The 23,125-nt window shown below is 35.2% G+C and overlaps 9 protein-coding genes across 10 annotated transcripts in view; 5 read left to right on the forward strand and 4 right to left on the reverse strand.

Annotated features, from left to right (window-relative positions):
• On the reverse strand, window positions 6-1,872 carry LOC104715942 (zinc finger CCCH domain-containing protein 22-like; the record flags this gene model as incomplete). The annotated part of the gene is made up of 4 exons (XM_010433304.2): window positions 1,689-1,872; window positions 1,194-1,484; window positions 890-950; window positions 6-766 (listed from the first exon to the last, which is right to left on the reverse strand). Coding segments are annotated over exons 1-4 (1,239 nt in total), but the record flags the coding sequence as incomplete, so codon positions are not given.
• On the forward strand, window positions 4,235-4,882 carry LOC104713950 (agamous-like MADS-box protein AGL61). The gene has a single exon (XM_010431178.2). It carries the CDS (start codon window positions 4,244-4,246, stop codon window positions 4,880-4,882), a length of 639 nt encoding a protein of 212 aa, XP_010429480.1. The 5' UTR covers window positions 4,235-4,243.
• Window positions 6,445-7,678, reverse strand: LOC104715943 (F-box/kelch-repeat protein At4g39753-like). The gene has a single exon (XM_010433306.2). It carries the CDS (start codon window positions 7,664-7,666, stop codon window positions 6,515-6,517), a length of 1,152 nt encoding a protein of 383 aa, XP_010431608.1. The 5' UTR covers window positions 7,667-7,678; the 3' UTR covers window positions 6,445-6,514.
• Window positions 10,222-11,778, reverse strand: LOC104713951. The gene is made up of 3 exons (XM_010431179.2): window positions 11,428-11,778; window positions 10,612-10,761; window positions 10,222-10,480 (listed from the first exon to the last, which is right to left on the reverse strand). The coding sequence occupies exons 1-3, from the start codon at window positions 11,623-11,625 to the stop codon at window positions 10,400-10,402; spliced, it is 429 nt and encodes a 142-aa protein (XP_010429481.1). The 5' UTR covers window positions 11,626-11,778; the 3' UTR covers window positions 10,222-10,399.
• On the forward strand, window positions 11,780-12,468 carry LOC104715944 (probable steroid-binding protein 3). Its single transcript, XM_019230102.1, has 2 exons — window positions 11,780-11,803; window positions 11,895-12,468. The coding sequence occupies exons 1-2, from the start codon at window positions 11,780-11,782 to the stop codon at window positions 12,249-12,251; spliced, it is 381 nt and encodes a 126-aa protein (XP_019085647.1). The 3' UTR covers window positions 12,252-12,468.
• LOC104713954 (L10-interacting MYB domain-containing protein-like) lies at window positions 14,822-18,324 on the forward strand. Of its 2 annotated transcripts, XM_010431182.2 has the most exons (8): window positions 14,822-15,341; window positions 15,418-15,568; window positions 15,655-15,995; window positions 16,085-16,235; window positions 16,321-16,658; window positions 16,731-16,881; window positions 17,103-17,515; window positions 17,641-18,324. In XM_010431182.2, exons 1-8 carry the CDS (start codon window positions 15,006-15,008, stop codon window positions 18,139-18,141), a joined length of 2,382 nt encoding a protein of 793 aa, XP_010429484.1. In that variant the 5' UTR covers window positions 14,822-15,005; the 3' UTR covers window positions 18,142-18,324. The 2 variants fall into 2 exon arrangements, with proteins under 2 accessions (XP_010429484.1, XP_010429483.1); XM_010431181.2 differs by having other exon boundaries at window positions 16,321-16,881.
• Window positions 19,401-20,744, forward strand: LOC104713955 (F-box protein DOR-like). The gene is made up of 2 exons (XM_010431183.1): window positions 19,401-19,488; window positions 19,600-20,744. Exons 1-2 carry the CDS (start codon window positions 19,471-19,473, stop codon window positions 20,548-20,550), a joined length of 969 nt encoding a protein of 322 aa, XP_010429485.1. The 5' UTR covers window positions 19,401-19,470; the 3' UTR covers window positions 20,551-20,744.
• LOC104713956 lies at window positions 20,823-22,349 on the reverse strand. The gene is made up of 5 exons (XM_010431185.2): window positions 22,171-22,349; window positions 21,981-22,076; window positions 21,493-21,615; window positions 21,188-21,227; window positions 20,823-21,002 (listed from the first exon to the last, which is right to left on the reverse strand). Exons 1-5 carry the CDS (start codon window positions 22,291-22,293, stop codon window positions 20,929-20,931), a joined length of 456 nt encoding a protein of 151 aa, XP_010429487.1. The 5' UTR covers window positions 22,294-22,349; the 3' UTR covers window positions 20,823-20,928.
• Window positions 22,550-23,125, forward strand: part of LOC104713957 (serine/threonine-protein kinase RIO1-like) — a 7,455-nt gene continuing 6,879 nt past the window's right edge. The window contains exon 1 of the mRNA XM_010431186.2: window positions 22,550-22,730. Coding sequence (XP_010429488.1) covers window positions 22,597-22,730 — 134 coding nt within the window. The 5' untranslated portion in view covers window positions 22,550-22,596. The remainder of the gene's footprint in view (window positions 22,731-23,125) is intronic.

Here is a 23,125-nt window from a genome sequence, read left to right on the forward strand (position 1 = left end):
TTCTTTTTTACGGACTCTATGCTGCTTACTTTCTCATGGCTTCTAGGCAAAATTTGTTCGTTGATTAAGCTAAACAAATCTGGCTTCGATTCCTCTTTTTGTTTCGCTGCTCTAGCTGCTTCTGCAAACTTCTTCTCACGCTTCCTTTTCCCACCTCTGCTCCTTTTCTTCTTCTGTTTCTCGCTTTTACCTTCTCCGTTTTTGACATGCTCAAGAGCACAATCCAGCGACCGCTTTGCTGGAAGTACTTTTACTAAGACAGGATTTAATATCCCTTGACCAGAGGCACCAAGACCCATCCCTTCACGGTAACCCATACTTGCCATCATCTTCGAAGCTATTCCTCTGGTGTGGTTCTCCCACTTAGCAAATAAGGCGGTATCAGTTTGGACGCCTCTTGGTTGATTTGTGCTTTCTAGAAAGCCTATGCCTTGTGGAGACTCTTCATCATAATCACTTGAAATAGATTCGCCAGAATCTGAAGCACCACTACCTTCTTCCTTCTCCTCCTCCTCTTCCCCGTCATCATCAGTCATCTGAGCGTATTCTGACAATGCCATAGCATCAGATCCTAGCTTTGCGGAGCTTCCATCATCTCTGAAAACAATTCCGCCAACTTGTAACTCATCATCCCATGATTCAAGTTCAGCTTTCCTCCATATGTCGTATTTACTGCCAGAAACTGCCCAAATCTTGGAGCCTACCATCGATTCTTTCCACTCAGTACGTGCATAGTTCTTCAGAGAAGATAACGGCACATCTAGTCCTGCATTGATATCTTGCAGTTAATCACCAGAATGACAAATTGACCACATTCCCGACTTCTAAAATCCTAATGTAGTGACACTATGAACATAACACATAAACAATAGCAATAAATAAAACATACCATGTGAAGAACGACAAGAACTACCAAAGCGACACCTCTGTTGCATGAAAAACTTGCACATCTGCAATAGTGCGGTTACAGCGTTAGTATCTGAGACACAAAAACAACAATTGCACAAATAGCAACAGTAACAATCTCAAAATTAGTCTTTCACAGCCATTAATATAAACGCCTGTAGCAGAACCTAATTAAGCTACAAAGACAAGCACAACTGAGGCTTTCAGTAAACACTAGCCACCATAACTTTCAGAAAACCTAACAAATCCTCATAATGAAACTGAGTAAAAGACAACTAATTTCTCACCGTCATACTCTCAGATGTGGGTGTAAGGAAAGAGATCTTGGCAGTATCAGAGCCTTCAAACCCAATAATGCGACCATTGTACCAACGACCATCAGTATGTCGAAACCTACATTGCGATCCATCCAAATCCTTTTTCTCTGGCTCCAATTCCTTTAGATGCTCAGCTTCAACTCCAGCATCATGATTCAACCCATTCAGCACTATATCAGCTTCTTGCAATAACCGAGCACGCTTCAACTGGAAAAGCCCTTCCTCTGTCTCCTTGATTGCTTGTAGAAGTTCTTCATGAACCTTGAGAATAACCAAAACCACACACATGAAAGTAAGAATACAAACAGCATTCGGCTAATCCATACATAAACTATAACTAGGGATCATAAAATTGTTAATCTTTGGGGGTATTGGTAGTGATAGAGATAGTAGTGAGTTATGAATTGTGGTAATCTTAGTTCTACAGATAACTAGGGATCCGATTTCAGAGAAGAAAAAATTTACCGAGAGGAGTTCGGGATTAGATGGGTCAGAAGCTAGGGCTTCGTCGATGGCGGAAAGAGAATCTTTGTGTTCATTGAGCTGAACGTCAAGAAGGTCTTCAAGGGCTTTGTCTTCTTCGCTCGCCATGGGAAGATGATTCGGACGAGGAGAAGGCGAGAGACGAAGAACAAAGAAAGAAGAAAACTTCTTGGGTTATGTATGTACCGACCCGGAAACATAACCGACATACAATTTATTATTTCCTCTTCCATAATTCGGTTTAGTTTTGGGTTCGGTGTATGAATTCGGTTCCGGTCAATTTACTTGGTTTTGTTTATATTTTAGTTATTTCGGTTTGATTTGTTTTTTTTTTACAGTATTCGGTTTTGTGTTTGGTTGGTTTTCAATTCAGTTTGTCATGGAGTTGAATTCCTAAAGATTTAAAAGATGCAAATGCAAGTTTTTTGTGTTTTTCTGAAACCATTGTTTAAATGATCTTTCATCATATACCTCTAGCAAAAATCATTTAACATAATTCAACCAATAAAAAAATACCGCAGAATTTAAATAATCAAAAATTATTAAATTAATATCAAAAAGTGCATAGAAACTTCAGAAAATCTTATAATATGGAATAAATAAATAAAGGCTTAAAGATCTTATATATTCATAACACTATGAATAACATAAAATTTAAATTTCATTAATAAGTATAAACATTAAAATTATGTAAAATATAATTTTTCATATATTCACATACTTTTTTGGCTGGAAAAACTTCATTAAATTCAAAATTTATTACAAAGATATATACGACATAATTATTGTAACAAAGTTTATTATATATATATGCATCATATACGTATATCACTAATGTATCATTCTATGTGGGTTATTTTCAATCCGAAGGTTGAAAGTACAAATTTTCAAATAAGCATAAACTATTGGACCTAGATGATATTCCATTTGATTAGTTCGTCAACAATATTGAATGGATGGACATAACATTTGTAGGCCTATGCATAGCATTATGTTTAATCCAAGTTCGTATAAACGGATTATGTTACCGAAATATCAAATTTTGGTTTTTATTTGCTCGAATTCATTTATACCAAGAGATTTGGCATTACTAAAGAAGTGAGCAAATTTTTTTACTACCTTTCAAGTCAGCATGCCGTTAAACGAGAAAAAAAATATATATTATTACAGTTATATATAGTAATTGGATTTTCATTTTGTGTCCAAAATTTCAGCTCAAAGACATGTTGGGAGGACATTTATGAATCATTATAGTAGTAAATCTCACACTGTCCTCCGCATGGTAATAAAGATTGCCACAAACGCATCATGTAGTAAAAAGACAAGCTTGTGAAAGTTTAAAGTCATTGGAGTAATATAGAGGCTAGTCTAATGGTTGTGCTCCTGAAAAATTAAAGAGCTAAAGATTTTCATTTGTGTGCTAAAAATTCGACAGATTCATTCTCTAATTAAAATTATTCTTCATTACGTTAACGTGTTATTTCAACACATGTTTAGATACCCTATTCATTTCACGTCACGTTAGAAGAAATATACATTAGTAGAAACTTGTATGTATAATATCCTTTTAAAAAAGAAACAAAAAGACTTGTATAATTTTTTACTCGGAAGCCTGGAAGAAATTGACGTGGAAAAATGATGATATATGATTTTGTATAAATGATAGAACATAATAGAAGAAGGCATAGGAAGGAGCAAGTTGGACGATGCATTGCGAGAATAGTTCGCAACAAGGCGTGTCTAGCTAATCTTCTATCCAAAAGTTATGTTTTTCTGGTCAAGTAATTTATATTTTCTATTCAAATGTATTTAGCTCTATTACTTACGAAAAATGATGCATCTAATGTTACATATATATATATATATATATTGAATATATATAACACTACTTTTATTTGCATAATAGTTTAACATGTGTATATATACGTTTTGATTTACAACCTTTTTTGTAACAGAAAACCCACACTCATTAGGACAATCATCCATCTATACACAAGACAATAATAAAAGTTAGGAAAACAAAAATTGCATTACCAAGTTAATACTATTATAACTTACACAAAATCTTGGAATTTTATTATCTATCTGCAAAAGTAAAGACAAAACCAGTAATTACAAATAGATGTTACAAATATGAAAACAAATGACCAACTTTGCAAGTTGATCTCATAATAATGCCACGCTCTAAACTCACTCATTAGGACACAACCTTTTTTGTAACATAAAGAAATCATTCATTAGGACAATCATTCATTTTATACATAAGACAACTATAAAAAGCAAAAAAAAAATATCATTGCATTACCAAATTAAGATTTATAACTTACACAAATCTTTATATTTTATTATCTATCCACAAAATTAAAAACAACCAGTCATTACAAATGGATGTTACAAAAATAAAAATAAATTACCAACTTTGCAAGTTGATCTCATAATAATGCCACACTCTAGACTCAAGCATGTATATAAACAAGCATTCTCTCCACCAAATATACCAACAAAGAAAGGAAACTTAAACCCTCCACTAAAAAAAAATGATGATGTCAAAGAAGAAAGAAACCATCGGACGACAAAAAATTCCAATGGTTAAGATAAAGAAAGAGAGCCACAGGCAAGTCACGTTCTCTAAACGCAGAGCCGGGCTCTTCAAGAAAGCTAGTGAGCTTTGCACGTTGTGTGGTGCAGAGATTGGGATCATCGTGTTTTCTCCCGCGAAAAAGCCTTTCTCTTTCGGTCATCCGAGTGTTGAATCTGTATTGGATCGTTACTTGTCCCGAAACAATATATCCTTAGCTCAGACTCAACAACCGCAAGGGAACCCTGTAGCGGGCTGCGAACTGAATATGCAGTTAACGCAGATTTTGAGCGAGGTAGAGGATGAGAAGAAGAAGGGTCAAGCAATGGAAGAAATAAGAAAAGCGAGTGTGAGGCGGTCGGTGATCAATTGGTGGGAGAAACCAGTAGAGGAGATGAATATGTTTCAGTTACAAGAAATGAAACATGCATTGGAGGAGTTGAGGAAGACGGTTGTGACAAATATGGCCTCATTTAGTGAGGTGAAAGAGGATGTGTTTGGTTTCTTGGACAACAAAGTGACAGCTCCTCCGTACATGAACATGTCGGCTGGTCTTTCAAGTATTTATAATTTTGCCAACGGAAATGGTTGTTTCTGATTCCAAAATTGTTTTCATTTTTTGTTTTTGGGTTGCAATATAGTATGAAAATGAATCAAATAACTTGTAAGCTAGTATCTTGCTAGCTTATTTTCTTTATGAAATTAGTTTTGTTGCCTTACAACCACAAAAATGATATTGATAAAGGGATTAATGTGAAAATATCAAATTTTTATTAATGTTATTCGTTTGAATTACTTGAATGGTTGATTATATGTTAAATGGATTTATAGCTTCTTTTGGGTATAACACATATATTTGAAAAAATTAAAGGCATATCCGACAATCAGAACAGAGGAAGGGATACATTGCTCATAATACGGCAACAATCTCACGTCTAGTATTTGTCTTTAGTGCAACCGCAGCGAGCGCATTTGCGGTTAAGCTATATATTGAGCGACGTAGAGGAGAAAAAGAAGACTAATACGGCACCAATTAATGAGATGAAAGATGATGTGTTTGTTTTCTTAGATAACAAAGTGATTGCTCTTTCATGAACATATGTTCTACTCTTTCGAGTATTTACTATTTTCCCTAATGAAAATGGTATCTTCGTATTCACAAGGTACTCTTTTTTTTTTTTCTTAGTAGCACCAGAAGGGAAGTGAATCAACATTATAATATCTTTGCTAGTCGTAAAATTTTCAGATTTTTTTTTCTTTAGTAACATAGAGAAAACTCTTATATATATGTATATTCTAAATTAAATGGATTAATGTTATGGGAACAAATCTTTACTAATGTTATCTGGTTGAACTACTCCAATGATAGATTATATGTTAAACGGCCTGAATTTTCACCGAGTTTATGGTGCGTTTCAACAATTTCTGGATTGTTCTTTGGCTTAATTCGTTTTTGTGATTGTGTATTCCACTTAAATGTAAACTATGTATCTTTTTAGGTGACTTATAATGTTGTCTAAGCCATCTACTCATGCATGTCAGAGCGTTTCAAGAGTATCGCAAAAGATGATTTTGATTTCTAGACTTGTCAAAATGTTTTACTTTTATTGCTTTGGTGTGAATGACTAAGTGAGTTAAATCACGCTATTTAGAAAGAGTATATTAGAAGTCGGGATGATACAAAAATGATTAGACATTGAGCCTGTTCGTTTCGTCGCCGCAAGTACTTGCGGCTGCGGCAGCCGCATGTGTTGTTGTTCGTTTGGTTGCCGCAGGTGCTTGCGGCAAGACGCTGCAGCAAACGCTGATTCTAATTTTTGACATCGATTAGTTGCGGCGATTAAAAAGGTTGCGTTTCCCGCAGTCGCTGCCGCTGCCGCAGCCGCCTGCGTCAACGAAACGAACACGCCCATTATCTAACATAGTAGTCATGCATGACATGTATATTTGAAACAATTGATCGTGATACTGATAAACATGGAGGTACACAGAAATTTTAATCTGGGCATGTAGCATATGAGCATCGGATAACTTAAGTGATAATACCTGAATATATTCTTATTTATGTTACCAATGATTTAAGCCAGATACTACTTTGGTTTAAAACAACGAAATGTTTCAAGAATTAAATAAAATGGAAACATGTTGACAAATGACCAAGTCAGTATCGCTGTAGAACACAAGAAACAGTATTAACTAGGAACCTTAAGCATAACATGTTGACAAATGATCAAGTCAGTATGACTGTAGAACGCAAGAAACTGTATGAACTAGGAACCTTAAGCATAACACTAGACCATTCAACTTTCCCCCAAACCTGACCATTTTTGCGCCTTTCAAACGCAATCAGTGCACCACAAATATTCTTCTCTTCACAAATACGACAGCGAGGCTTCGTAGACTTGTCCCACAAGAGTAAGAGTTTTCCATTGAAGTTAACTGTCTCAACCAAACCACTACGACGACTTTGATTCAGTGAAGACAGACCTTTGACAACTCTCCAATCACTACATTCTTTGTCATACCACATAAAACTGTTGGGACGGCAAGAGTACCACACATTATCTACCACACACTTACTACCAATCTCAAGTTCTTTAGCTGCATCCTTCCATTTACCTATTTTTGGATCATAAACAGAATCCTTGCTCTCATTGCTCCTAACGTAAAGCTTTCCTTGGATAACTAGTATCCTATTAATCATTGTAGAGAAGCGGAGCTCGGGACCAGGGTCCGGTAGAGGTTTCCAAGTTTGAGTCTTTGTATCGAAAACCTCACCCCAAGTATCATTTGCACCACAACCTCCCATTACATATATTTTTCCATCAAAGAGACACGCAGCGTGATTCACTCGAGCTACAGACATGTTGGGAGCAAAACGCCATATGCAAGCATCCTTTTTACGAACCAACATGTTACGAGACGGAGGATACCGTTGTCTGAATGCATAGACATCTAAACCAACATTAACGATAAGCAATGGTTCAGAAGCATAGGAAGAAGGTACTTGTACCAATTTAGACTTCTTCTTCTTATTCTCCTCCTCCTCGTCGAAATCCTCAGGTTTGATCCAGAGCGTGTACCAAGTAGGAAGAGGACGATCGGGAAACTTTAAGCAGACGTAAAAGAAGGGCTCTTGTGTTTTGTGGTGAAATCGAGCGTGGTTAAGATCAATGGATGTAATGAGAGAGCGAAAGGTCTTGGAGACTAAGGAGAGTTTCGGGTAGTAGGATTTGGATAAACGGGATAAGCAGTGTAGGATGAGAACATCGGGGAGTGAAAAAAAGGATAGAGGAGGTGATGATGGATTCGATTTCCTCTTTTTCCATGGTGGTTCGTCTAACGAACTCGTAGCCGCAGAGGCGGCGGTGGTTCCGATCATTAGGTTAAAAGAGAATTAGGGCAATTTCCCTAAACACCTTAGGGCTTATAAATGTCTTTTATTTTTTATTTTTCTTAACTTTAAAAACATTTATTTAATATTAAAAGGTTAAGAGTAGCCAAAGCCCAAACCAATTAAAAATAAGACGAGTAAACCCTTAATTAACATTCATCTTTCTTGTTTTTTCTCGTCTCTTCAAACCATGCTGCCACCCTGAACCTTTTCTACTGTAAGATATCTCTCTCGCTATCTCTTGAGATATTCTGATCGATCTGTCATGCTAAAATAGCAAACTATCGGATCCAATCGTCGATCTGTGATTGTGGTTTTTCTTTTTTTTTTTTCGTTTTGTGAATCTTTCGCTATTCGGCAATGCCCTTACTGTCCTTGAGAACCCTTTGGTGGCTCAAGGATACTTCTTTAGCTAAAAGGATTTGATGTTTCATCTGTGTTTGTTTTGTGTTTGTGTTTGTTGTTGCATCTCACTATGTTTTTTGCGTTTGTCACTTGCATCTATGAAAACATTTTGATGTAAAAAAAAACAAAAATAAGTTAAGGAAAGCCTTTATAAAGTTATTCTTATTTTATAATCCATTCGAGTAACTATCACCAAAGTTAATGACCACTGAGTTGATAGCTTATATAGCACGACGATTGATCATAAAAACCTTTTTATCTGTCAAAATTTTCTTCTACTACTGATTTGTCGGTTCTGATCTGCCCATAGAGCCACACCTAAAAGAAGAGATAGTTCTTGAGGTATTTTGGTTTAAGTCTTTGTTTTGCTGAGCATGATTAAAACATTAAAGTTTAGACTGTTTTGTATGGTCTTTGTTCATTTTAGCTTTCTCTTTTGTTTCCTAATGAGCATGGTTAACACTTGTTGTCTTACTTTTGCTGAGTTCCAACTTCCAACTGTCATCATAAGTTATAGACTTGAAATGTTTCCTATTTGTGAGTGATTCAAAGGTTATGGTCGATCTGTAATTGCAAATATCAAACCTCGTTCAGTGATTGTGTTTATGCCTTGTCCGTTTTGTCAAACCCTCGCTGCTGCTCGTCAATGCCCTTACTGTCCAGGCTGCCGAAAAACCCTTTGGTGGCTCAAGGATACTTCTTTAGCATAGATATATTAATCTATGAATATATGAAAGGATCTGATGTTTCATCTGTGTTTGTTGTTGCATCTCACTATATTGTTTTGCGTTTGTCACTGCATCTATGAAAACAATTGATGTCAAAAGAAAAAGTAAGGAAAGCCTTTACAAAGTTATTCTTAGTTTACAATCCATTGAATAATTCATCACCATTGAGTTCGATAGCTTATGGCATAACGAGTGATCATAAAAACCTTTTAATCTGTCAAAATTCTTCTTCTACTATTGCTTTCTCGGTTCTGATCTGCTCATAGAACCACACCTAAAAAATTGCAACAAAAAGGTTAATATATAATTAAATAGAACTAATTAAACCATTGATTTTGTATATTAAACCTCACTGATGCTATATACTAGATCATGGATCAATCATTTAAACACATTTTTTGTATCCTTATAGGAGGAAGAATTGGGGTGTCCCATGTCATGTGGAGAAATGTTTATGAAAACACATACAAGGGCATGCATATAGATCTTTTGTTGATAAAAAGAACAAACAAGTTGTTGAGGCTTATGAGAAGAGAACATGGAAAAGAGAATGTCTTGGATGAGGATGGTCCAGAAACTTCAGATAATTCGTATCAACAATCAACTCATCTGACCAGTGCCGGCCCAACCAATTTTACTGCCTAAAGCCAAAATTTTTTTTTTTGCCCATTAATAAACACTAGAAAAAAAAGTTACAAAAACTGGTACATACAAGCTCGAACTCGTAACACTAAAGGAGTATACAGGCGTACCGAACCACTATACCACCACAACTTTTTGAAAATTGATGCCCCTTAAATCACTAATATATTCTGGTGCCTAAAACCTTTGCTTTACGGGCTTTAGGTCAGGACCGGCACTGCATCTGACACTCACCCTTTAGGTAAAGAATGAGGTATTTTCGTTTCAAGTATTTGTTTTGCTGAGCCCAAAAGCTTTGTTTGCTTTGTTGATGGCTGGTTGATTTTCTTGTATGGTCTTTGTTCTCTTTATATTTTTATTTTGTAATATATCACATGATAATAGGGTTAAATTCTAAAAACATTGTTTGAATAAGTATATAGAGATATTTAAGGAGTATATTTATTTTGTTTTCATTTTATTCTATATATATATATCTCTAATTTAATTTCTGGCATGTAATACTAGATTTCAGTTTCACCTTCGTATTTTCTTTTTGACATTTATGTAAGTTTTGTAAGAAGTTTGTTGGTGACCAGACCAAAAAATAAAAAAGGGTAACGAAGATGCAAATGGTTTACGCAACCACATGAAAATGTAAGAAAAAAATACGAAGGCGATGCTTTACTAATCGCTACTATCATTGACATATACTCTAATGAAATCGTAAGAGTCACGTTTGTTGATTGCAAGAAATCTTTTTGTAGCCCTTTGGTTATTCATAAAGAAATGAATAAATGAACATATACCACATGCAAACATAATACTTGTGAAAATATATACGCATATCTAACTTAGATTCCACTCGAACCAATATATAGTGATTGATATACCACATGACATTTTAGCTCCACAAACAATCATTAAAGATTAAAAACCCTCACGTAACTTGCTTTTCGCTCTTCAGCTACGACGACGGCACTGGAGGCTTTTCTAACCACTTGGCACGAAACCCAGTTCCTTTGCAATCCCTACAGCAAGCAGATCCCTGAAACCAATGAACGAATCGAGTGTTCATACTTTTGAAGATATATAATCAGGAAGACACATCGGGCAGGTCTATACTTTTGAGGACAAAAAAACGATTAACCACTGTGTTTTTTATGTTAGATTACAAACCTGTCCGGAGCAGATCACGCAAGAAGTATTCCTTGAAGGTACTTGGCAAAGCATGTTATCACCGAGGATGAAGAATCCTGTACCCGCACACCATTTGCATTCAACATGACCCTTTGAATTGCATGATGAACATCCAACAGGACTTGGTTGCTGCAGTGAACACAAAGCAGATAACTGAGTCACAACACATACAAATCTTGTAACACATAGAAACAGAAGCGATCTACTGAAGTTTTCAGAAGGGTACACGAGTTCAATGTTAAAGCTTGAGGAAACTGCAAATGCTAGAAGAAATTAAGGCTTCATAATTCTTAATTTGTGGATAGATTCTTTGAAATCAATATAAGAGAATAAGCAGAGAATCCAACAATTGTACAAGCAAAGCAAGCTGCAAAACTAGAATGCATTGCGAGATTAAGTCAAGCAAGCCTCAACCCTCAGGGATCACGAAGAACAATCTAATTAAGCAACTAGCGTGTTGTCATTATATGTCCACAAACCAAATGAACTGTGAACAAAATCTTAACAAACCCAAAGGAACATAGCAATTACAGTGTTTTTACGATATCAAACTGCTCGTACAAAGACCTTTTAAACTTGCTGATTCTAATTCACCTCTTAATCTGAATTTAACCATATCTTATCACAAATCCAAGTTCTTAATCTCATACAAACCTGCACATAGCTCTTCAATCATACAACGCAAGTAAAAAGTATGAAGTTCTTAGTAATTACTCAGATTCAATAAAATCACAGGAATCAAAATTAACAACAAGTAGGGAGCAATACTATTAATCTAGGAGAGAAAAACGAAACCTGTGAGATAATCCAAGCTTGATCCATACGCTTGGCGAAATTTGAAGAACTCTCAGGCGAATCCACCGCCGAAGCCTTGACGGTAATAACGGGAAAGCGGCGACGAGCCGGTACAAAACCTAGCTTCGTTCTCCTCCATGGTGGATTCAAAATTGGTTTTGTTACGAGGTGTGCATCGCAACACATGCAAATCTCCATTTCCTTCTTCTTCTTCTTCTTCTTCTTCTTGTTGGCCGAGAAGGTTGAATTCAGAGGTTTAAATTTGTCTTTTGCAATTTTCGTTTTGTTTTGGGTATTGCCAAATTGGAAGACGAGAGGAGGAGAAAAGTCTCGGAACAGAGAAATTGGTTTAATGGGCTCATTTAAGTCCGGTCTCGTCAAATTACCGATTCAAATATCTCTAACCGGTATCAAAATCCCGGTTAAAGATATTAACCGGTATCTCTCTCAAGCTTTATAATTTTTAGTTGGTTCTTTCCAGAAACATTCGATCTAAAAAGCGTAAGCAAAAAAAAAAAAAAAAGGAGTTCACCGCAGAGCAGCTAAGCCGATACAACGGCACCAACGGATCATCACCGATCTACGTCGCAATCAAAGGCCGCGTGTTCGACGTCACCACGGGAAAATCCTTCTACGGCCCCGGAGGCGATTACGCTATGTTCGCCGGAAAAGACGCGAGCAGAGCTCTAGGTAAGATGAGTAAGAACGAAGAAGATGTCTCTCCTTCTCTTGAAGGTCTCACTGAGAAAGAGATGAACACTCTCAATGATTGGGAGACGAAATTTGTAGCAAAGTACCCTGTCGTTGGCCGTGTTGTCTCCTAGATCTGGGAATTTATGATGATGATGATGATATGTAACTATGGTATGGTTGTGTGAGGGGATTTGTGTGTGTTTGTGTGTTTCTGATTTCGTGTGTGTTTGGATCTGATCGTTTTGGATGATGACGGTTTGATACAATGAACACATTTAAGTACGAAATTGTCTAATTGGAATAAATTGGTGTGTTCGTTTTGATCTTATTTGAATTTGTTGCTCATAATCGAATTGGATAGATCTGTGTTGTGGTATCACATGAAGATTGATATGTTTTTAAGGTTAGAGATTTGCCAAATTTTACTCAATTTAGAGTTTGAGAAAGTTTAAGGGAAGTTCGCATCTTTTAAAGATTGAAACTTTTCTGTAATTAATATGGTCTATAGACCTAATCTATTCAAGTTAGTAACCGACGATTTTTTCCAGGAAAAAACCAATTGAATATAGCGGAGTATAACTTCTTCGTAGTGGTTCCGTTCCATGCTCATTTCATAAGGAACCTCACCTGATTAATAACACAAGTAATTCACCTCGATATTGTTGCAAGTTAGAACTTAATTGGGCTTTTTTTTTTGTTCGATGGGTCTAATATGTATAAGATAACGATTTGGGCCAAACATTTAGAATTGTGGGATGACATCAGAAATAGGGGTTTGATGTTTGAACAGTTTGAACCCTACATTTTCTTTGTCGACGATACTTAACCTTGATTCGCTACAAGATCCAATTTGCGATTTTTTCGTCGATGGAACTATCTCCGTTTGCATCAAAACCTCTAAACAAAGCCGGATTAAAAGTGAAAAATGTCCGGCGAGCTTTGTTGATCTTCAATCTCGCCCTTGCAGGTTAGTCTAAATCTTTTAGTTTATGTGCATAACATGTTTGATGAAATGCCCAGCTGAGAAATTTCTTTCTTATGATCCTTTCTTTAGTAATTGATTATTTATTTATAAACAGTTTAAATTTAAAGTATGATAATTTCACTTTCAATATTAGCTAAATTTATATTCTAATTGTTTTGGGGTCAGGCGGCTTATATATTTACAAAAATAGAAGAAAGGAAAACAGAGAGTGCAACACAAGTCCCAGAGAAGGAAGAAGCCAAACTGATCCTTGAACCGGATCTGCTGTTTGAATTTGCACAGTTGATTGTTACTGTCACAAAAATATGGATTGATGCCATGTTTTACTGCTTGGATTGTTGTTGACTCTAACCAACATATACATTGAATAAGATTTTCATATTTTATAAGAAATTAGAATATCATTCCACAGCATATTAAGCTGTTATTGGTTTTGCTTTCGGTGTGAATTCTCTTACAAGTTACATGCTGTTGTCAATTTTTGTAAAGGGAATTTTGAGATTTTGAACAGTTTAGTTACGATAATGTTGTGTACTAACATGTTATATATAATTGGTTTGGATCGGAGTTGGTTTGGAGTGTATCGGACAAATATGCGAATGGTGAAATAAAAATGAACTAGAATATTACCCGTGTTCTTGAAATTCATTTATTTTGTTTATTTGGTAATTTTTATTTAAAACATCGTACATGTGATTATTTTATTTGTTTTAAAAATTTTTTTTGAATAGAACACTATGTCATGAAATCATATATTGAATATGATTTATGAAAATAACATCTATTTTGTAAAATATATTATGGAAAAAACTTTGATTCGATTTCTTTTAAATGGAAAAAAACATACATAAAGTAAACTCTACTTTATACACCAACACATGCATGATGCATGTCATTAAGTTTGAAGATCTAAGATAATAACCGTAAAAAATAATCCATTTAAAGTATTTTCTATTTACAATTATTATATATAAAAACTTAATATGTACAAAATTATTTTTAGTAGATATAAATATATATATATATATATATATATATATATATATATATATATATATATATATATATATATATATATATATATATATATATATATATATATATATATATATATATATATATATATATATATATATATATATATATATATATATATATATATATATATATATATATATATATATATATATATATATATATATATATATATATATATATATATATATATATATATATATATATATATATATATATATATATATATATATATATATATATATATATATATATATATATATATATATATATATATATATATATATATATATATATATATATATATATATATATATATAAGTTCCAGTGAAATTATTTATTGGTAAAATTCATTCTAACTCAATTATATAAATAGTAAGACAGATGTTAACATTATTTATTTGTGAATATTTAATTTTAGTTATAATTTTGATTTTATTTGGCAACAAATCAACATATGTTAGATGAAAATATTTTTCAAAAATAGAATTATTTACAATAGTAAAGAATGTAATAACTTATATATAGCATGATATTTGCATTTTTCAAATTATATTAGTAAGATATCTCTCTATAACATGTTTTATAAAATCATGGCTTTTATAAGGTAGAATGGCTCACATACTAATAGAAAAGGCCCATAAGATATATAAAAAATAAAATAAAATAAAATACAAAAACAGAGAGAGAGACGAAACAGTGGAGCCAAACAGATACACAATTCAGGATTAGGGTTACTCTCTCTCCCAAACTCCGCCCAATCTCTTCTCTCCGCCGCGCGCAACTGTAACCGTTACCTATATATATATATATACACACTTGATCTCACTCTCATCGTCTTCGTTGTGTGTTTTCACGAGCTAAGATGAGTGGTGTTCAAGTCACTTGTTGCAACGATCGAACGAGAATGTATTGGACTCCGACGATGGAACGATTCTTCATAGATCTAATGTTAGAGCATTTGAACAGAGGAAACAGAACAGGTCACACTTTTACAAAGCAAGCTTGGAACGAGATGCTTGGTGTATTCAACTCCAAATTCGGGTCTCAGTACGATAAAGACGTGTTGAAAAGCCGGTATACGAATCTGTGGAAGCAGTATAATGATGTCAAGAGTCTTCTTGATCATGGTGGTTTCGTTTTGGATCAGACTCATCAGACTGTTACTGGTGATGAGAGTTTATGGAGTTTGTATCTTAAGGTCTGAAAAAATTTACATTTTGATTTTGGATTTGGTTTATTTGATTTTGAGTTGTGTGTTTTTGTGATGTTGACAGGCTCATCCTCAAGCACGGGTTTACAAGACGAAACCGGTTTTGAATTATAGTGATTTGTGTTTGATTTATGGGTATACGGTTGCAGATGGGAGATATAGTAGGTCAAGTCATGATTTTGAGTTTGAAGATGAGGTTAATGGAGTCAACATTGGTGTGTGTCTTTGTTCTTTACTAAATTCTTGTTTTATGTACACTTTTACTGTTGGATTGGTTACAATGTGTGGGGGGTTTTTGTAGGTGAAAGTAGTGGCGGTGTTGTTCTTTCGAGTAAAAAAAGCTCGAAAACTGAGTGGACTCCGGTTATGGACCAATACTTTATTGAGATTATGCTTGATCAAATCGGTAGAGGTAACAAGACTGGTAATGCTTTCAGTAAACAAGCATGGACGGACATGCTTGCTTTGTTCAATGTTAGATTTAGTAGTCATTATGTGAAAAGAGTTTTAAGGCAACGGTACAACAAGTTGTTGAAATACTACAAGGATATGGAAGCTATTTTGAAAGAAGATGGGTTTTCGTGGGATGAAACTCGGCTAATGATAGCTGCTGATGATGCTGTTTGGGATTCTTACATCAAGGTTTTTAATTCTTAGGCTGATATATCTCTTTTTCTGAATAAGCTTTGTTCTTCAGTCCATTAGTTTTGAATCTCGATGTGATGAGGCAGGAGCACCCACTTGCTAAAACGTATAGGATGAAATCTTTACCGAGCTACAAAGATTTGGACACAATATTTGCTTGTCCAGATGACCAAGGGACTATACCCCAGCCAGACCAAGGCAAAGATCTTAGAGATGATGGTTCGGCTGTCCAAACAAGTGAGTTAAATCTTATCTAGTTCTAAATTTTTGGATTAATACGATTGTGAGAGGAGCCTAGAGTAAATGAATCTTGCTTCTGCAGGTGGGACTAAGGCTAGCCAAGTGCAGAGTTCTGACCGCACAAGGACATTTTGGACTCCTCCAATGGATTACTATCTAATTGACTTATTAGTGGACCAAGTGAACAATGGGAACAGAGTTGGGCAGACTTTTATAACAAGTGCTTGGAATGAAATGATTACAGCATTCAATGCCAAATTCGGGTCTCAACACTGCAAAGACGTTCTGAAGAATCGGTACAAACACTTAAGGAGGTTGTACAACGACATAAAGTTTCTACTCGAGCAAAATGGCTTCTCATGGGATACAAGGAGAGATATGGTGATTGCAGATGATGGCATTTGGAATACCTATATACAGGCATGCTACATTCTTTTTATTCTTTTAAAGATACTAGTTATATGGTTATGCTTACAAATGAAGCATGTGCAGGCACATCCAGAAGCTAGATCATATCGAGTTAAAACTATTCCAAGCTATCCAAATCTTTGCTTCATTTTTGGGAAGGAAACGTCAGATGGGAGATACACACGCTTGGCTCAAGCTTTTGATCCCAGTCCGGCAGAAACTGCGCTGATGATCGGTAAGCTTCTCCTCCTATAGCATTGTCTTTGAGATTCAATACAAAGTAAAAGTTAAAGCTAATCTGATTTTCCTTCTTTTTTTGAACTAAAAAAAAACTCTTTGTATTGGCTTTGTCTAAGTTTTATAACTGTATCGTTGTGCTCTCTATTTCCTTTGGATTCATAAAGCTGTGTATCTGAGACTAGTGTATCTAACCGTATTCATATAAATCCTTTTCAGAAAATGGAAGCACAGATGGATTTAAAGATACTCTGGGGGAAACTCACAGTTTTCAGATGGTGGTTTATGCTAGCAACGAGAAAAATGATTACCTCTGTAGCAATACCGGTCCTCCTTGTATTGAATGGACACAGGTCATGGACCACTGTCTTATTGATCTTATGTTAGAGCAGGTGAATAGAGGAAATAAGATTGGTGAGACATTTACAGAGCAAGCTTGGGCTGACATGGCAGAATGCTTCAATGCAAAGTTCGGATTGCAGACTGACATGTTCATGCTGGAGAATCGTTACATATTGATGATGAAAGAGCGTGACGATATCAACAGTATCCTCAATCTTGATGGCTTTACTTGGGATGAGGAGAAGCAAACCATCGTTGCAGAAGATGAATATTGGAAAGCATATATCAAGGTAAGGCTTACTAATGATACTCTCTTTTTTATTTGAACATATGACACTCTTGGGGTTGTGTCTTTGCTTTCTTATTTGATAAAACTTGTATCTAGATAAGAGAAAGATGGTGTCTGATTTTGCAGGATCATCCAGATGCAACTATATATAAAGGCAAAACCTTGGATAGTTACGGCAATTTGTGCAAGATACATGAACATCTCTCCCAAGATAGTTTCAATTGTGAGAATCTCATGATAGAGTTGGAAAGCTATGGCCATGAAATAGTCAGTGACTTTATTTCACCACACAAGCAGCAGAATAAGCGACCTAATCCAATAACTCCACCTTTGGAGCTAACTGTACATAAGGCTCAGAAGACCGGACTAGAGACGAGGAAGCCTCTGTTTGACGCAGAAGGTGATGATGATGGTTGCACAAAGCCAATTCCTCGGAACGAAATTTACTCAGGAATAGGAAATGCCATTGATGCGTTGCAAGCTTTGCCTGATATGGACGATGAGTTTCTGCTGGATGCTTGTGATCTTTTGGAAGATGAGAGGAAAGCAAAGACATTCTTGGCTTTGGACGTCTCGTTACGTAGGAAATGGCTGGTGAGAAAGCTTCGCCCTTCATCTAAATTTTAAGCCAATGGGTCCTCTCTCTTTGCAGCCAATCAGGCAACCAAGATATAAAAACCAAGCTTTGAGCACAATACAAGATTAGTTTCTGTAAGGTTTTGTAAAATAACAATCTTTGTTTTGGTTAAAGGGTATTGTAAAATTTTGTAATGATCTTAGGTACTAAATCTAACGCACAATTGGATAATATGCAGAGGTTGATCAGAACATAACCATACACATGAACATCCTCAATTGGTATGAACAGTAGTCGAAGAAAAACTATTGATGTCTTCTTTATCTGCCTCGTGTGTCTCTCCCACACTATCAGAAACAAGAAGCAGCAGCATTCACGAATAACGAAGTGCTCGATCAGCGAGAATTGCAGTTCATAAGAAAACCACTCAATTGATGAATTCTTTTTAAATTAAAATATAATAATATGATTACAACAATTAAGTCATGGTTGAAAAATTAAGTATATTAACTTTATTATAAAAAGAATGTTATAAAAGTCTACAAACTACACTTGCATAATTGCTTCAAAATCTGATTACATTTTTAATTTATGTTTTTGGTTTTTTTTTTTTTTTGACAGCGCTTGTTTATTTTTGTGTTTATAATTTTTTATTTTTTAATCCCACTACACATATTCTTAAGAATTTATAATAAAGATAAATTAATTATATATGTCTAAAAAGCTTAACTTCCCTTCAAAGTTCGAAAGCTTATCTTTAAGAAAGCTTATCTTCCTTAATCTACATTGAGTGGGTTCACACACTAGCAAAATTGTTTAGTATAAAAGTTATATACAGTATCATTGAAACGTTGAAGAATGAAGAATACATTTAAAAGAAATTGTTTTAAAAGTACTTAAAAAACTTGATTCAAAGAAAACAAATCATCATTGAAAGTTTTTTTTTTTTTTTTTTTTTTTTTTTTTTTTTTTTTNTGGACAACCAATGACTCCATTCATTTAAACAGAATCATTACAAAGGAGGGGATAAAGTATCCCAGAGTTAAGACAAATACAGATACAAATAGAAGCTTTCCCCAAAGCCATAAAGATAAACATCATTGAAAGTTTTAAGAATACAGTACATACCTTTTATTTATCAAAAGAATGAAAATAATGTTATAGAAGTTTCGTAAAGAGAAGACCGGAGCATGGTAGGTTCAATGATGCTTATCGTAGGTTTGTTAAAGCAAAGGCTGCTTCGTGCGTCGTCTCTATTAATTAGTATTGGCAATGTAGTATATATTATACAGCTTTGGATGGCCTTTCACTTTCATTGCCTTCTTCTCATTCCTCTTCCTCCTTAAGTTTAATACCTCTCTAGTTCATTGACCACAACCATGGCTCAGATTCCACAGGTTTTTTTTTTGTTTGTCATTGCTTTAGTACTGTGATTACAATATTTTATTTAGTTGGTAATTAGTTTGCTTTTATCTTATTTAATTGATTTCCTGACCAAATCTTTACAGTTTCTGTTCGCTTGCCAAGAAGAAGTAAACAGTGACGTGACCTTTTTCTCCTTGCCGCCTCAGCCTCAAAACGTTGCTGAGAATGCACCTCCTGCAGCTACCAATCAAGTCATGCATCTTCCCTTGAATGCCGTGGATGATTCTAATGTAAAATTCAATTCCATCAGAGGATTTGTTTGTTTTATATATCAGCGGCGTCTTGTAGATGGAAATATCGAACATGTGCAAATGATATGTAAACCTAGCACTCAAGAATCCTCAATCTTACCGACTATGAACACTACGAGGGTTCGTATGATGAGCTATTATGGGTATGATGAAGTTAACAACCAGTTGAAGGTTTTGTCGATGACTTGGCAAAACGGTATGAATTTTGATGATCATCAAGTTCTGACTTATGGACCTGGCAACGCATGGAGAACTATCGGTTGCGACGTACCCCATCATTCATCAAAGAAAGGGATATGCTTCAATGGGGTTTTGTATTATCCAGCTATCGATATGTCTACAGGTCATAATATGATAGTTTGCTTTGATGTAAAAGCTGAGGAGTTCAGGATCCTTCCAGCAGTCATCATGGAAGGAATGATTGAAGCAGTGAAGCATGGGTCTTTTATAAATTACAACGGTAGACTTGGTATACTTGAGTCTGAAAACATGCTTGGTGTTGATAATACAAGTACACATTTTACGATGTGGCTTCTAAATCATGCAACGCAGGTATGGACTGATCATATACATGAGTTCCCTGCTTCGTTTGAGGATACAGTTGGAGAGGCCCTGTTAAGGTTTGATGGAATGATCAGTCTAACAAATGAAGTTGTGTTCTCGTCTTACTATCCTTCCAACCCGTTTTACCTTTTCTACTACAATATCGTTACAAATACTTTCCGAAAAGTTAAAATCGAAGGAATGGAGGCCTACAACTACCGTTACACCTGTCTGAACTAAGTCAAGGTCTTAAAGCTTATGCAACTGCTTAGGTACTTCATAACTTCAGACTTTGTTTGGCTCAATGTTCTCATCATATCATCATCATCACATGATCTTATTGGATATGGCTGTTTTCTGCATTGGACTTTTTATCCCTTTCCTTGTTTACTCTTTATTGTAAGGTTTGGCTTCTTTTCTTGCTTTGTACTCTCTTGTCTTTAAAATCAATAAACTTGTGTGTGTGTGTGTGTGTGTGTTTTCGTATTTGATATTAAATTTTGCAACCAAGATAAAACTCGAGCACAAGGAAATACATAGATACAAAAATCTAGGGCACAGTTTTGATTGTATGCAGTGGTTGTGTAAATATAAACATAATCATGAAAATGAACATACTCAATTGGTATGAACAATAGCAGAGAAAAGCATCTTATTGATGTCTGCTTTATCTGCCTCCCCTATCTCCCCCACTGCATCAGAAACAAGAGAAGCATATGTAAACACAAACACACGACAGATTGAAGAACTTGATCTGCAAGAATTGCAATACATGCATGACACCTAGTCTTTATAAGCACACATAGTCTTTATAAGCACACATCCACATGCATAAATGTTAATGTTTCAATGATATTTAATGGCTTGTCCTGGTTACCTGTTCTCGATCTAACTTGTGTTGTCCACTCGTCGATAATCTGTTCAAAAAACAAGAAATGAAACAAGCAAAGAGATTATGGAATGTCTAAAAAGCCTCTTTGATTTTTAAGGTACACAATACAATACAGAGAAGCTGAGCATTAGATATTGATATTGACTGTGGGAAGGTTAAAACTTTACACAAGCAATTTATTTGCTAATAATGTTCTTGCCATCTTCTCAACGTTTAGCATTGGGAAATTGCACAACCCCGAGTTGAGCAAGACAAACAACATAGTACCAATAAACAAAAGGAACACGGACCTGATTAAAATCAGCCAATGCATCATCTGCATCACCATTTGTTGATTCTCCCAAGGATGCATTCATTTTCTGAATCAGGCTGCAATTTCCAACAAGTGTCGTCTGTGCCTTATCAATCAAATCCTGTTATAACAGAATCAACAGTCAAGATCTGTTTTAAAATTGCCTAGCTTTGCAAAAGCCTTAGCAGATCTGACCATTGATGACAGCTATAGAAACTCCATACAACAAAATTTTACCATTTCTCATTATTACAGTCAATAAAAACTCATCCTTTTGATTCAAATTACAAAAGATCTAAACCCTTGATTCCACAAGAAACTGTCTACAACAAAATCAACCCTTTTCTTCATTGGAATCAATTAAAAATCTCATCTTTTGTTTCAAACAACTTGGAATCACTAAGATTGAATCGTTCATACACAGATCCCTACTGCTAAAATCTCCAGTTTCCTAATTCAATAAGCCGTTACGAGACACACACGAACCTGTTTAGCAGACAAAAGCTCCAAGCATTGGTCTTTAAGAACAGTCACATCTTCCTGCAACTTCTTCATTCTCTGAATCAGCTTCATCGGATTCGCCTGCGACCCAGTTAGTTAGTTACTTCCGAGCTTTGGATTCAAAGTATTGAACTTTAAACAAATTCGAGATTCCAAAATCGAAAATTTTGCTTACATTATCAGTATAAGTCTGCTGGAACTCCTTTTCGAGCTTCGAATGAACATCATTAAGATCATGAGAAGCTCTCCCTAAAACATTTATCAGATTATCAACAGCTTGATGATGACGATGACTCATCTTCTTCTCTCGCTTTCTCAATTCCCCCCTCTTTGCTCTCTTTAGGGTTAACCTTTATTTTCTCCCGCCTCTAGTTCTCACCTAAAACGAAGCGAGCAACGAATAAAAAACAACACGGAGTTCTTACGTTAACGTCAAGAACAACACGACGTTTAAAAATTCACTAAACCAATTTAAAATCGAACCGATTTAGTAAACCGAGTAAACGACACCGGTTTAAGAAGAAAAGGGTTTTGTTTTATACTCTTCTTCCTTTGATTCTCTCTCGCCGGTAATTCGCCGCCTCTCTCAAAAAAAAAAACGATGGAGGAAGTGGTAGTAGAAGCGCCACCACCGAGTTCTCCTCCGGTTGTTGAATACGTAGAAGAGGTTGAAGAAGATGATGAAGATGATCTCTCGTTTTCTTCAGATTCCGATATCGCTGAAGCTCTAGATTGGTTAGACGGTAAAGACGATGACGAGCTGATTGGTGGTGGATTCTCTCTCCATGCTCGTCGTCCTAATGCTCACGGTGGACATGGTTCACGACCTAACTCTAGTTCTCTTCAACCTATTTCAAATAAGGCTCAGAAGCTTACTGGTCATGTTCGAGCTTCTCCTTTAGAGGTAAGAAATGTTTCCTTATCTCTCTGGTCTTCGATTGGTGTGGTTCTTTGCAAAGTGATTGACTTTATTATCAATTGGTGTTTATAGTATTTGAAATTTGATATTTTGCTTTCTCCTGAGCCTTTGGTACTTGGTTCTGTTGATTTTGATAGTATAAATTTACTGTTTTTAATCCCTATATTGGACATTAGCGTTTAGAGTTTGGAATGGTTTGTCAAAGATATAT

The sequence above is a fragment of the Camelina sativa genome, chromosome 9 (assembly GCF_000633955.1).
Source record: "Camelina sativa cultivar DH55 chromosome 9, Cs, whole genome shotgun sequence".
Classification (NCBI taxonomy): domain Eukaryota; kingdom Viridiplantae; phylum Streptophyta; class Magnoliopsida; order Brassicales; family Brassicaceae; genus Camelina; species Camelina sativa.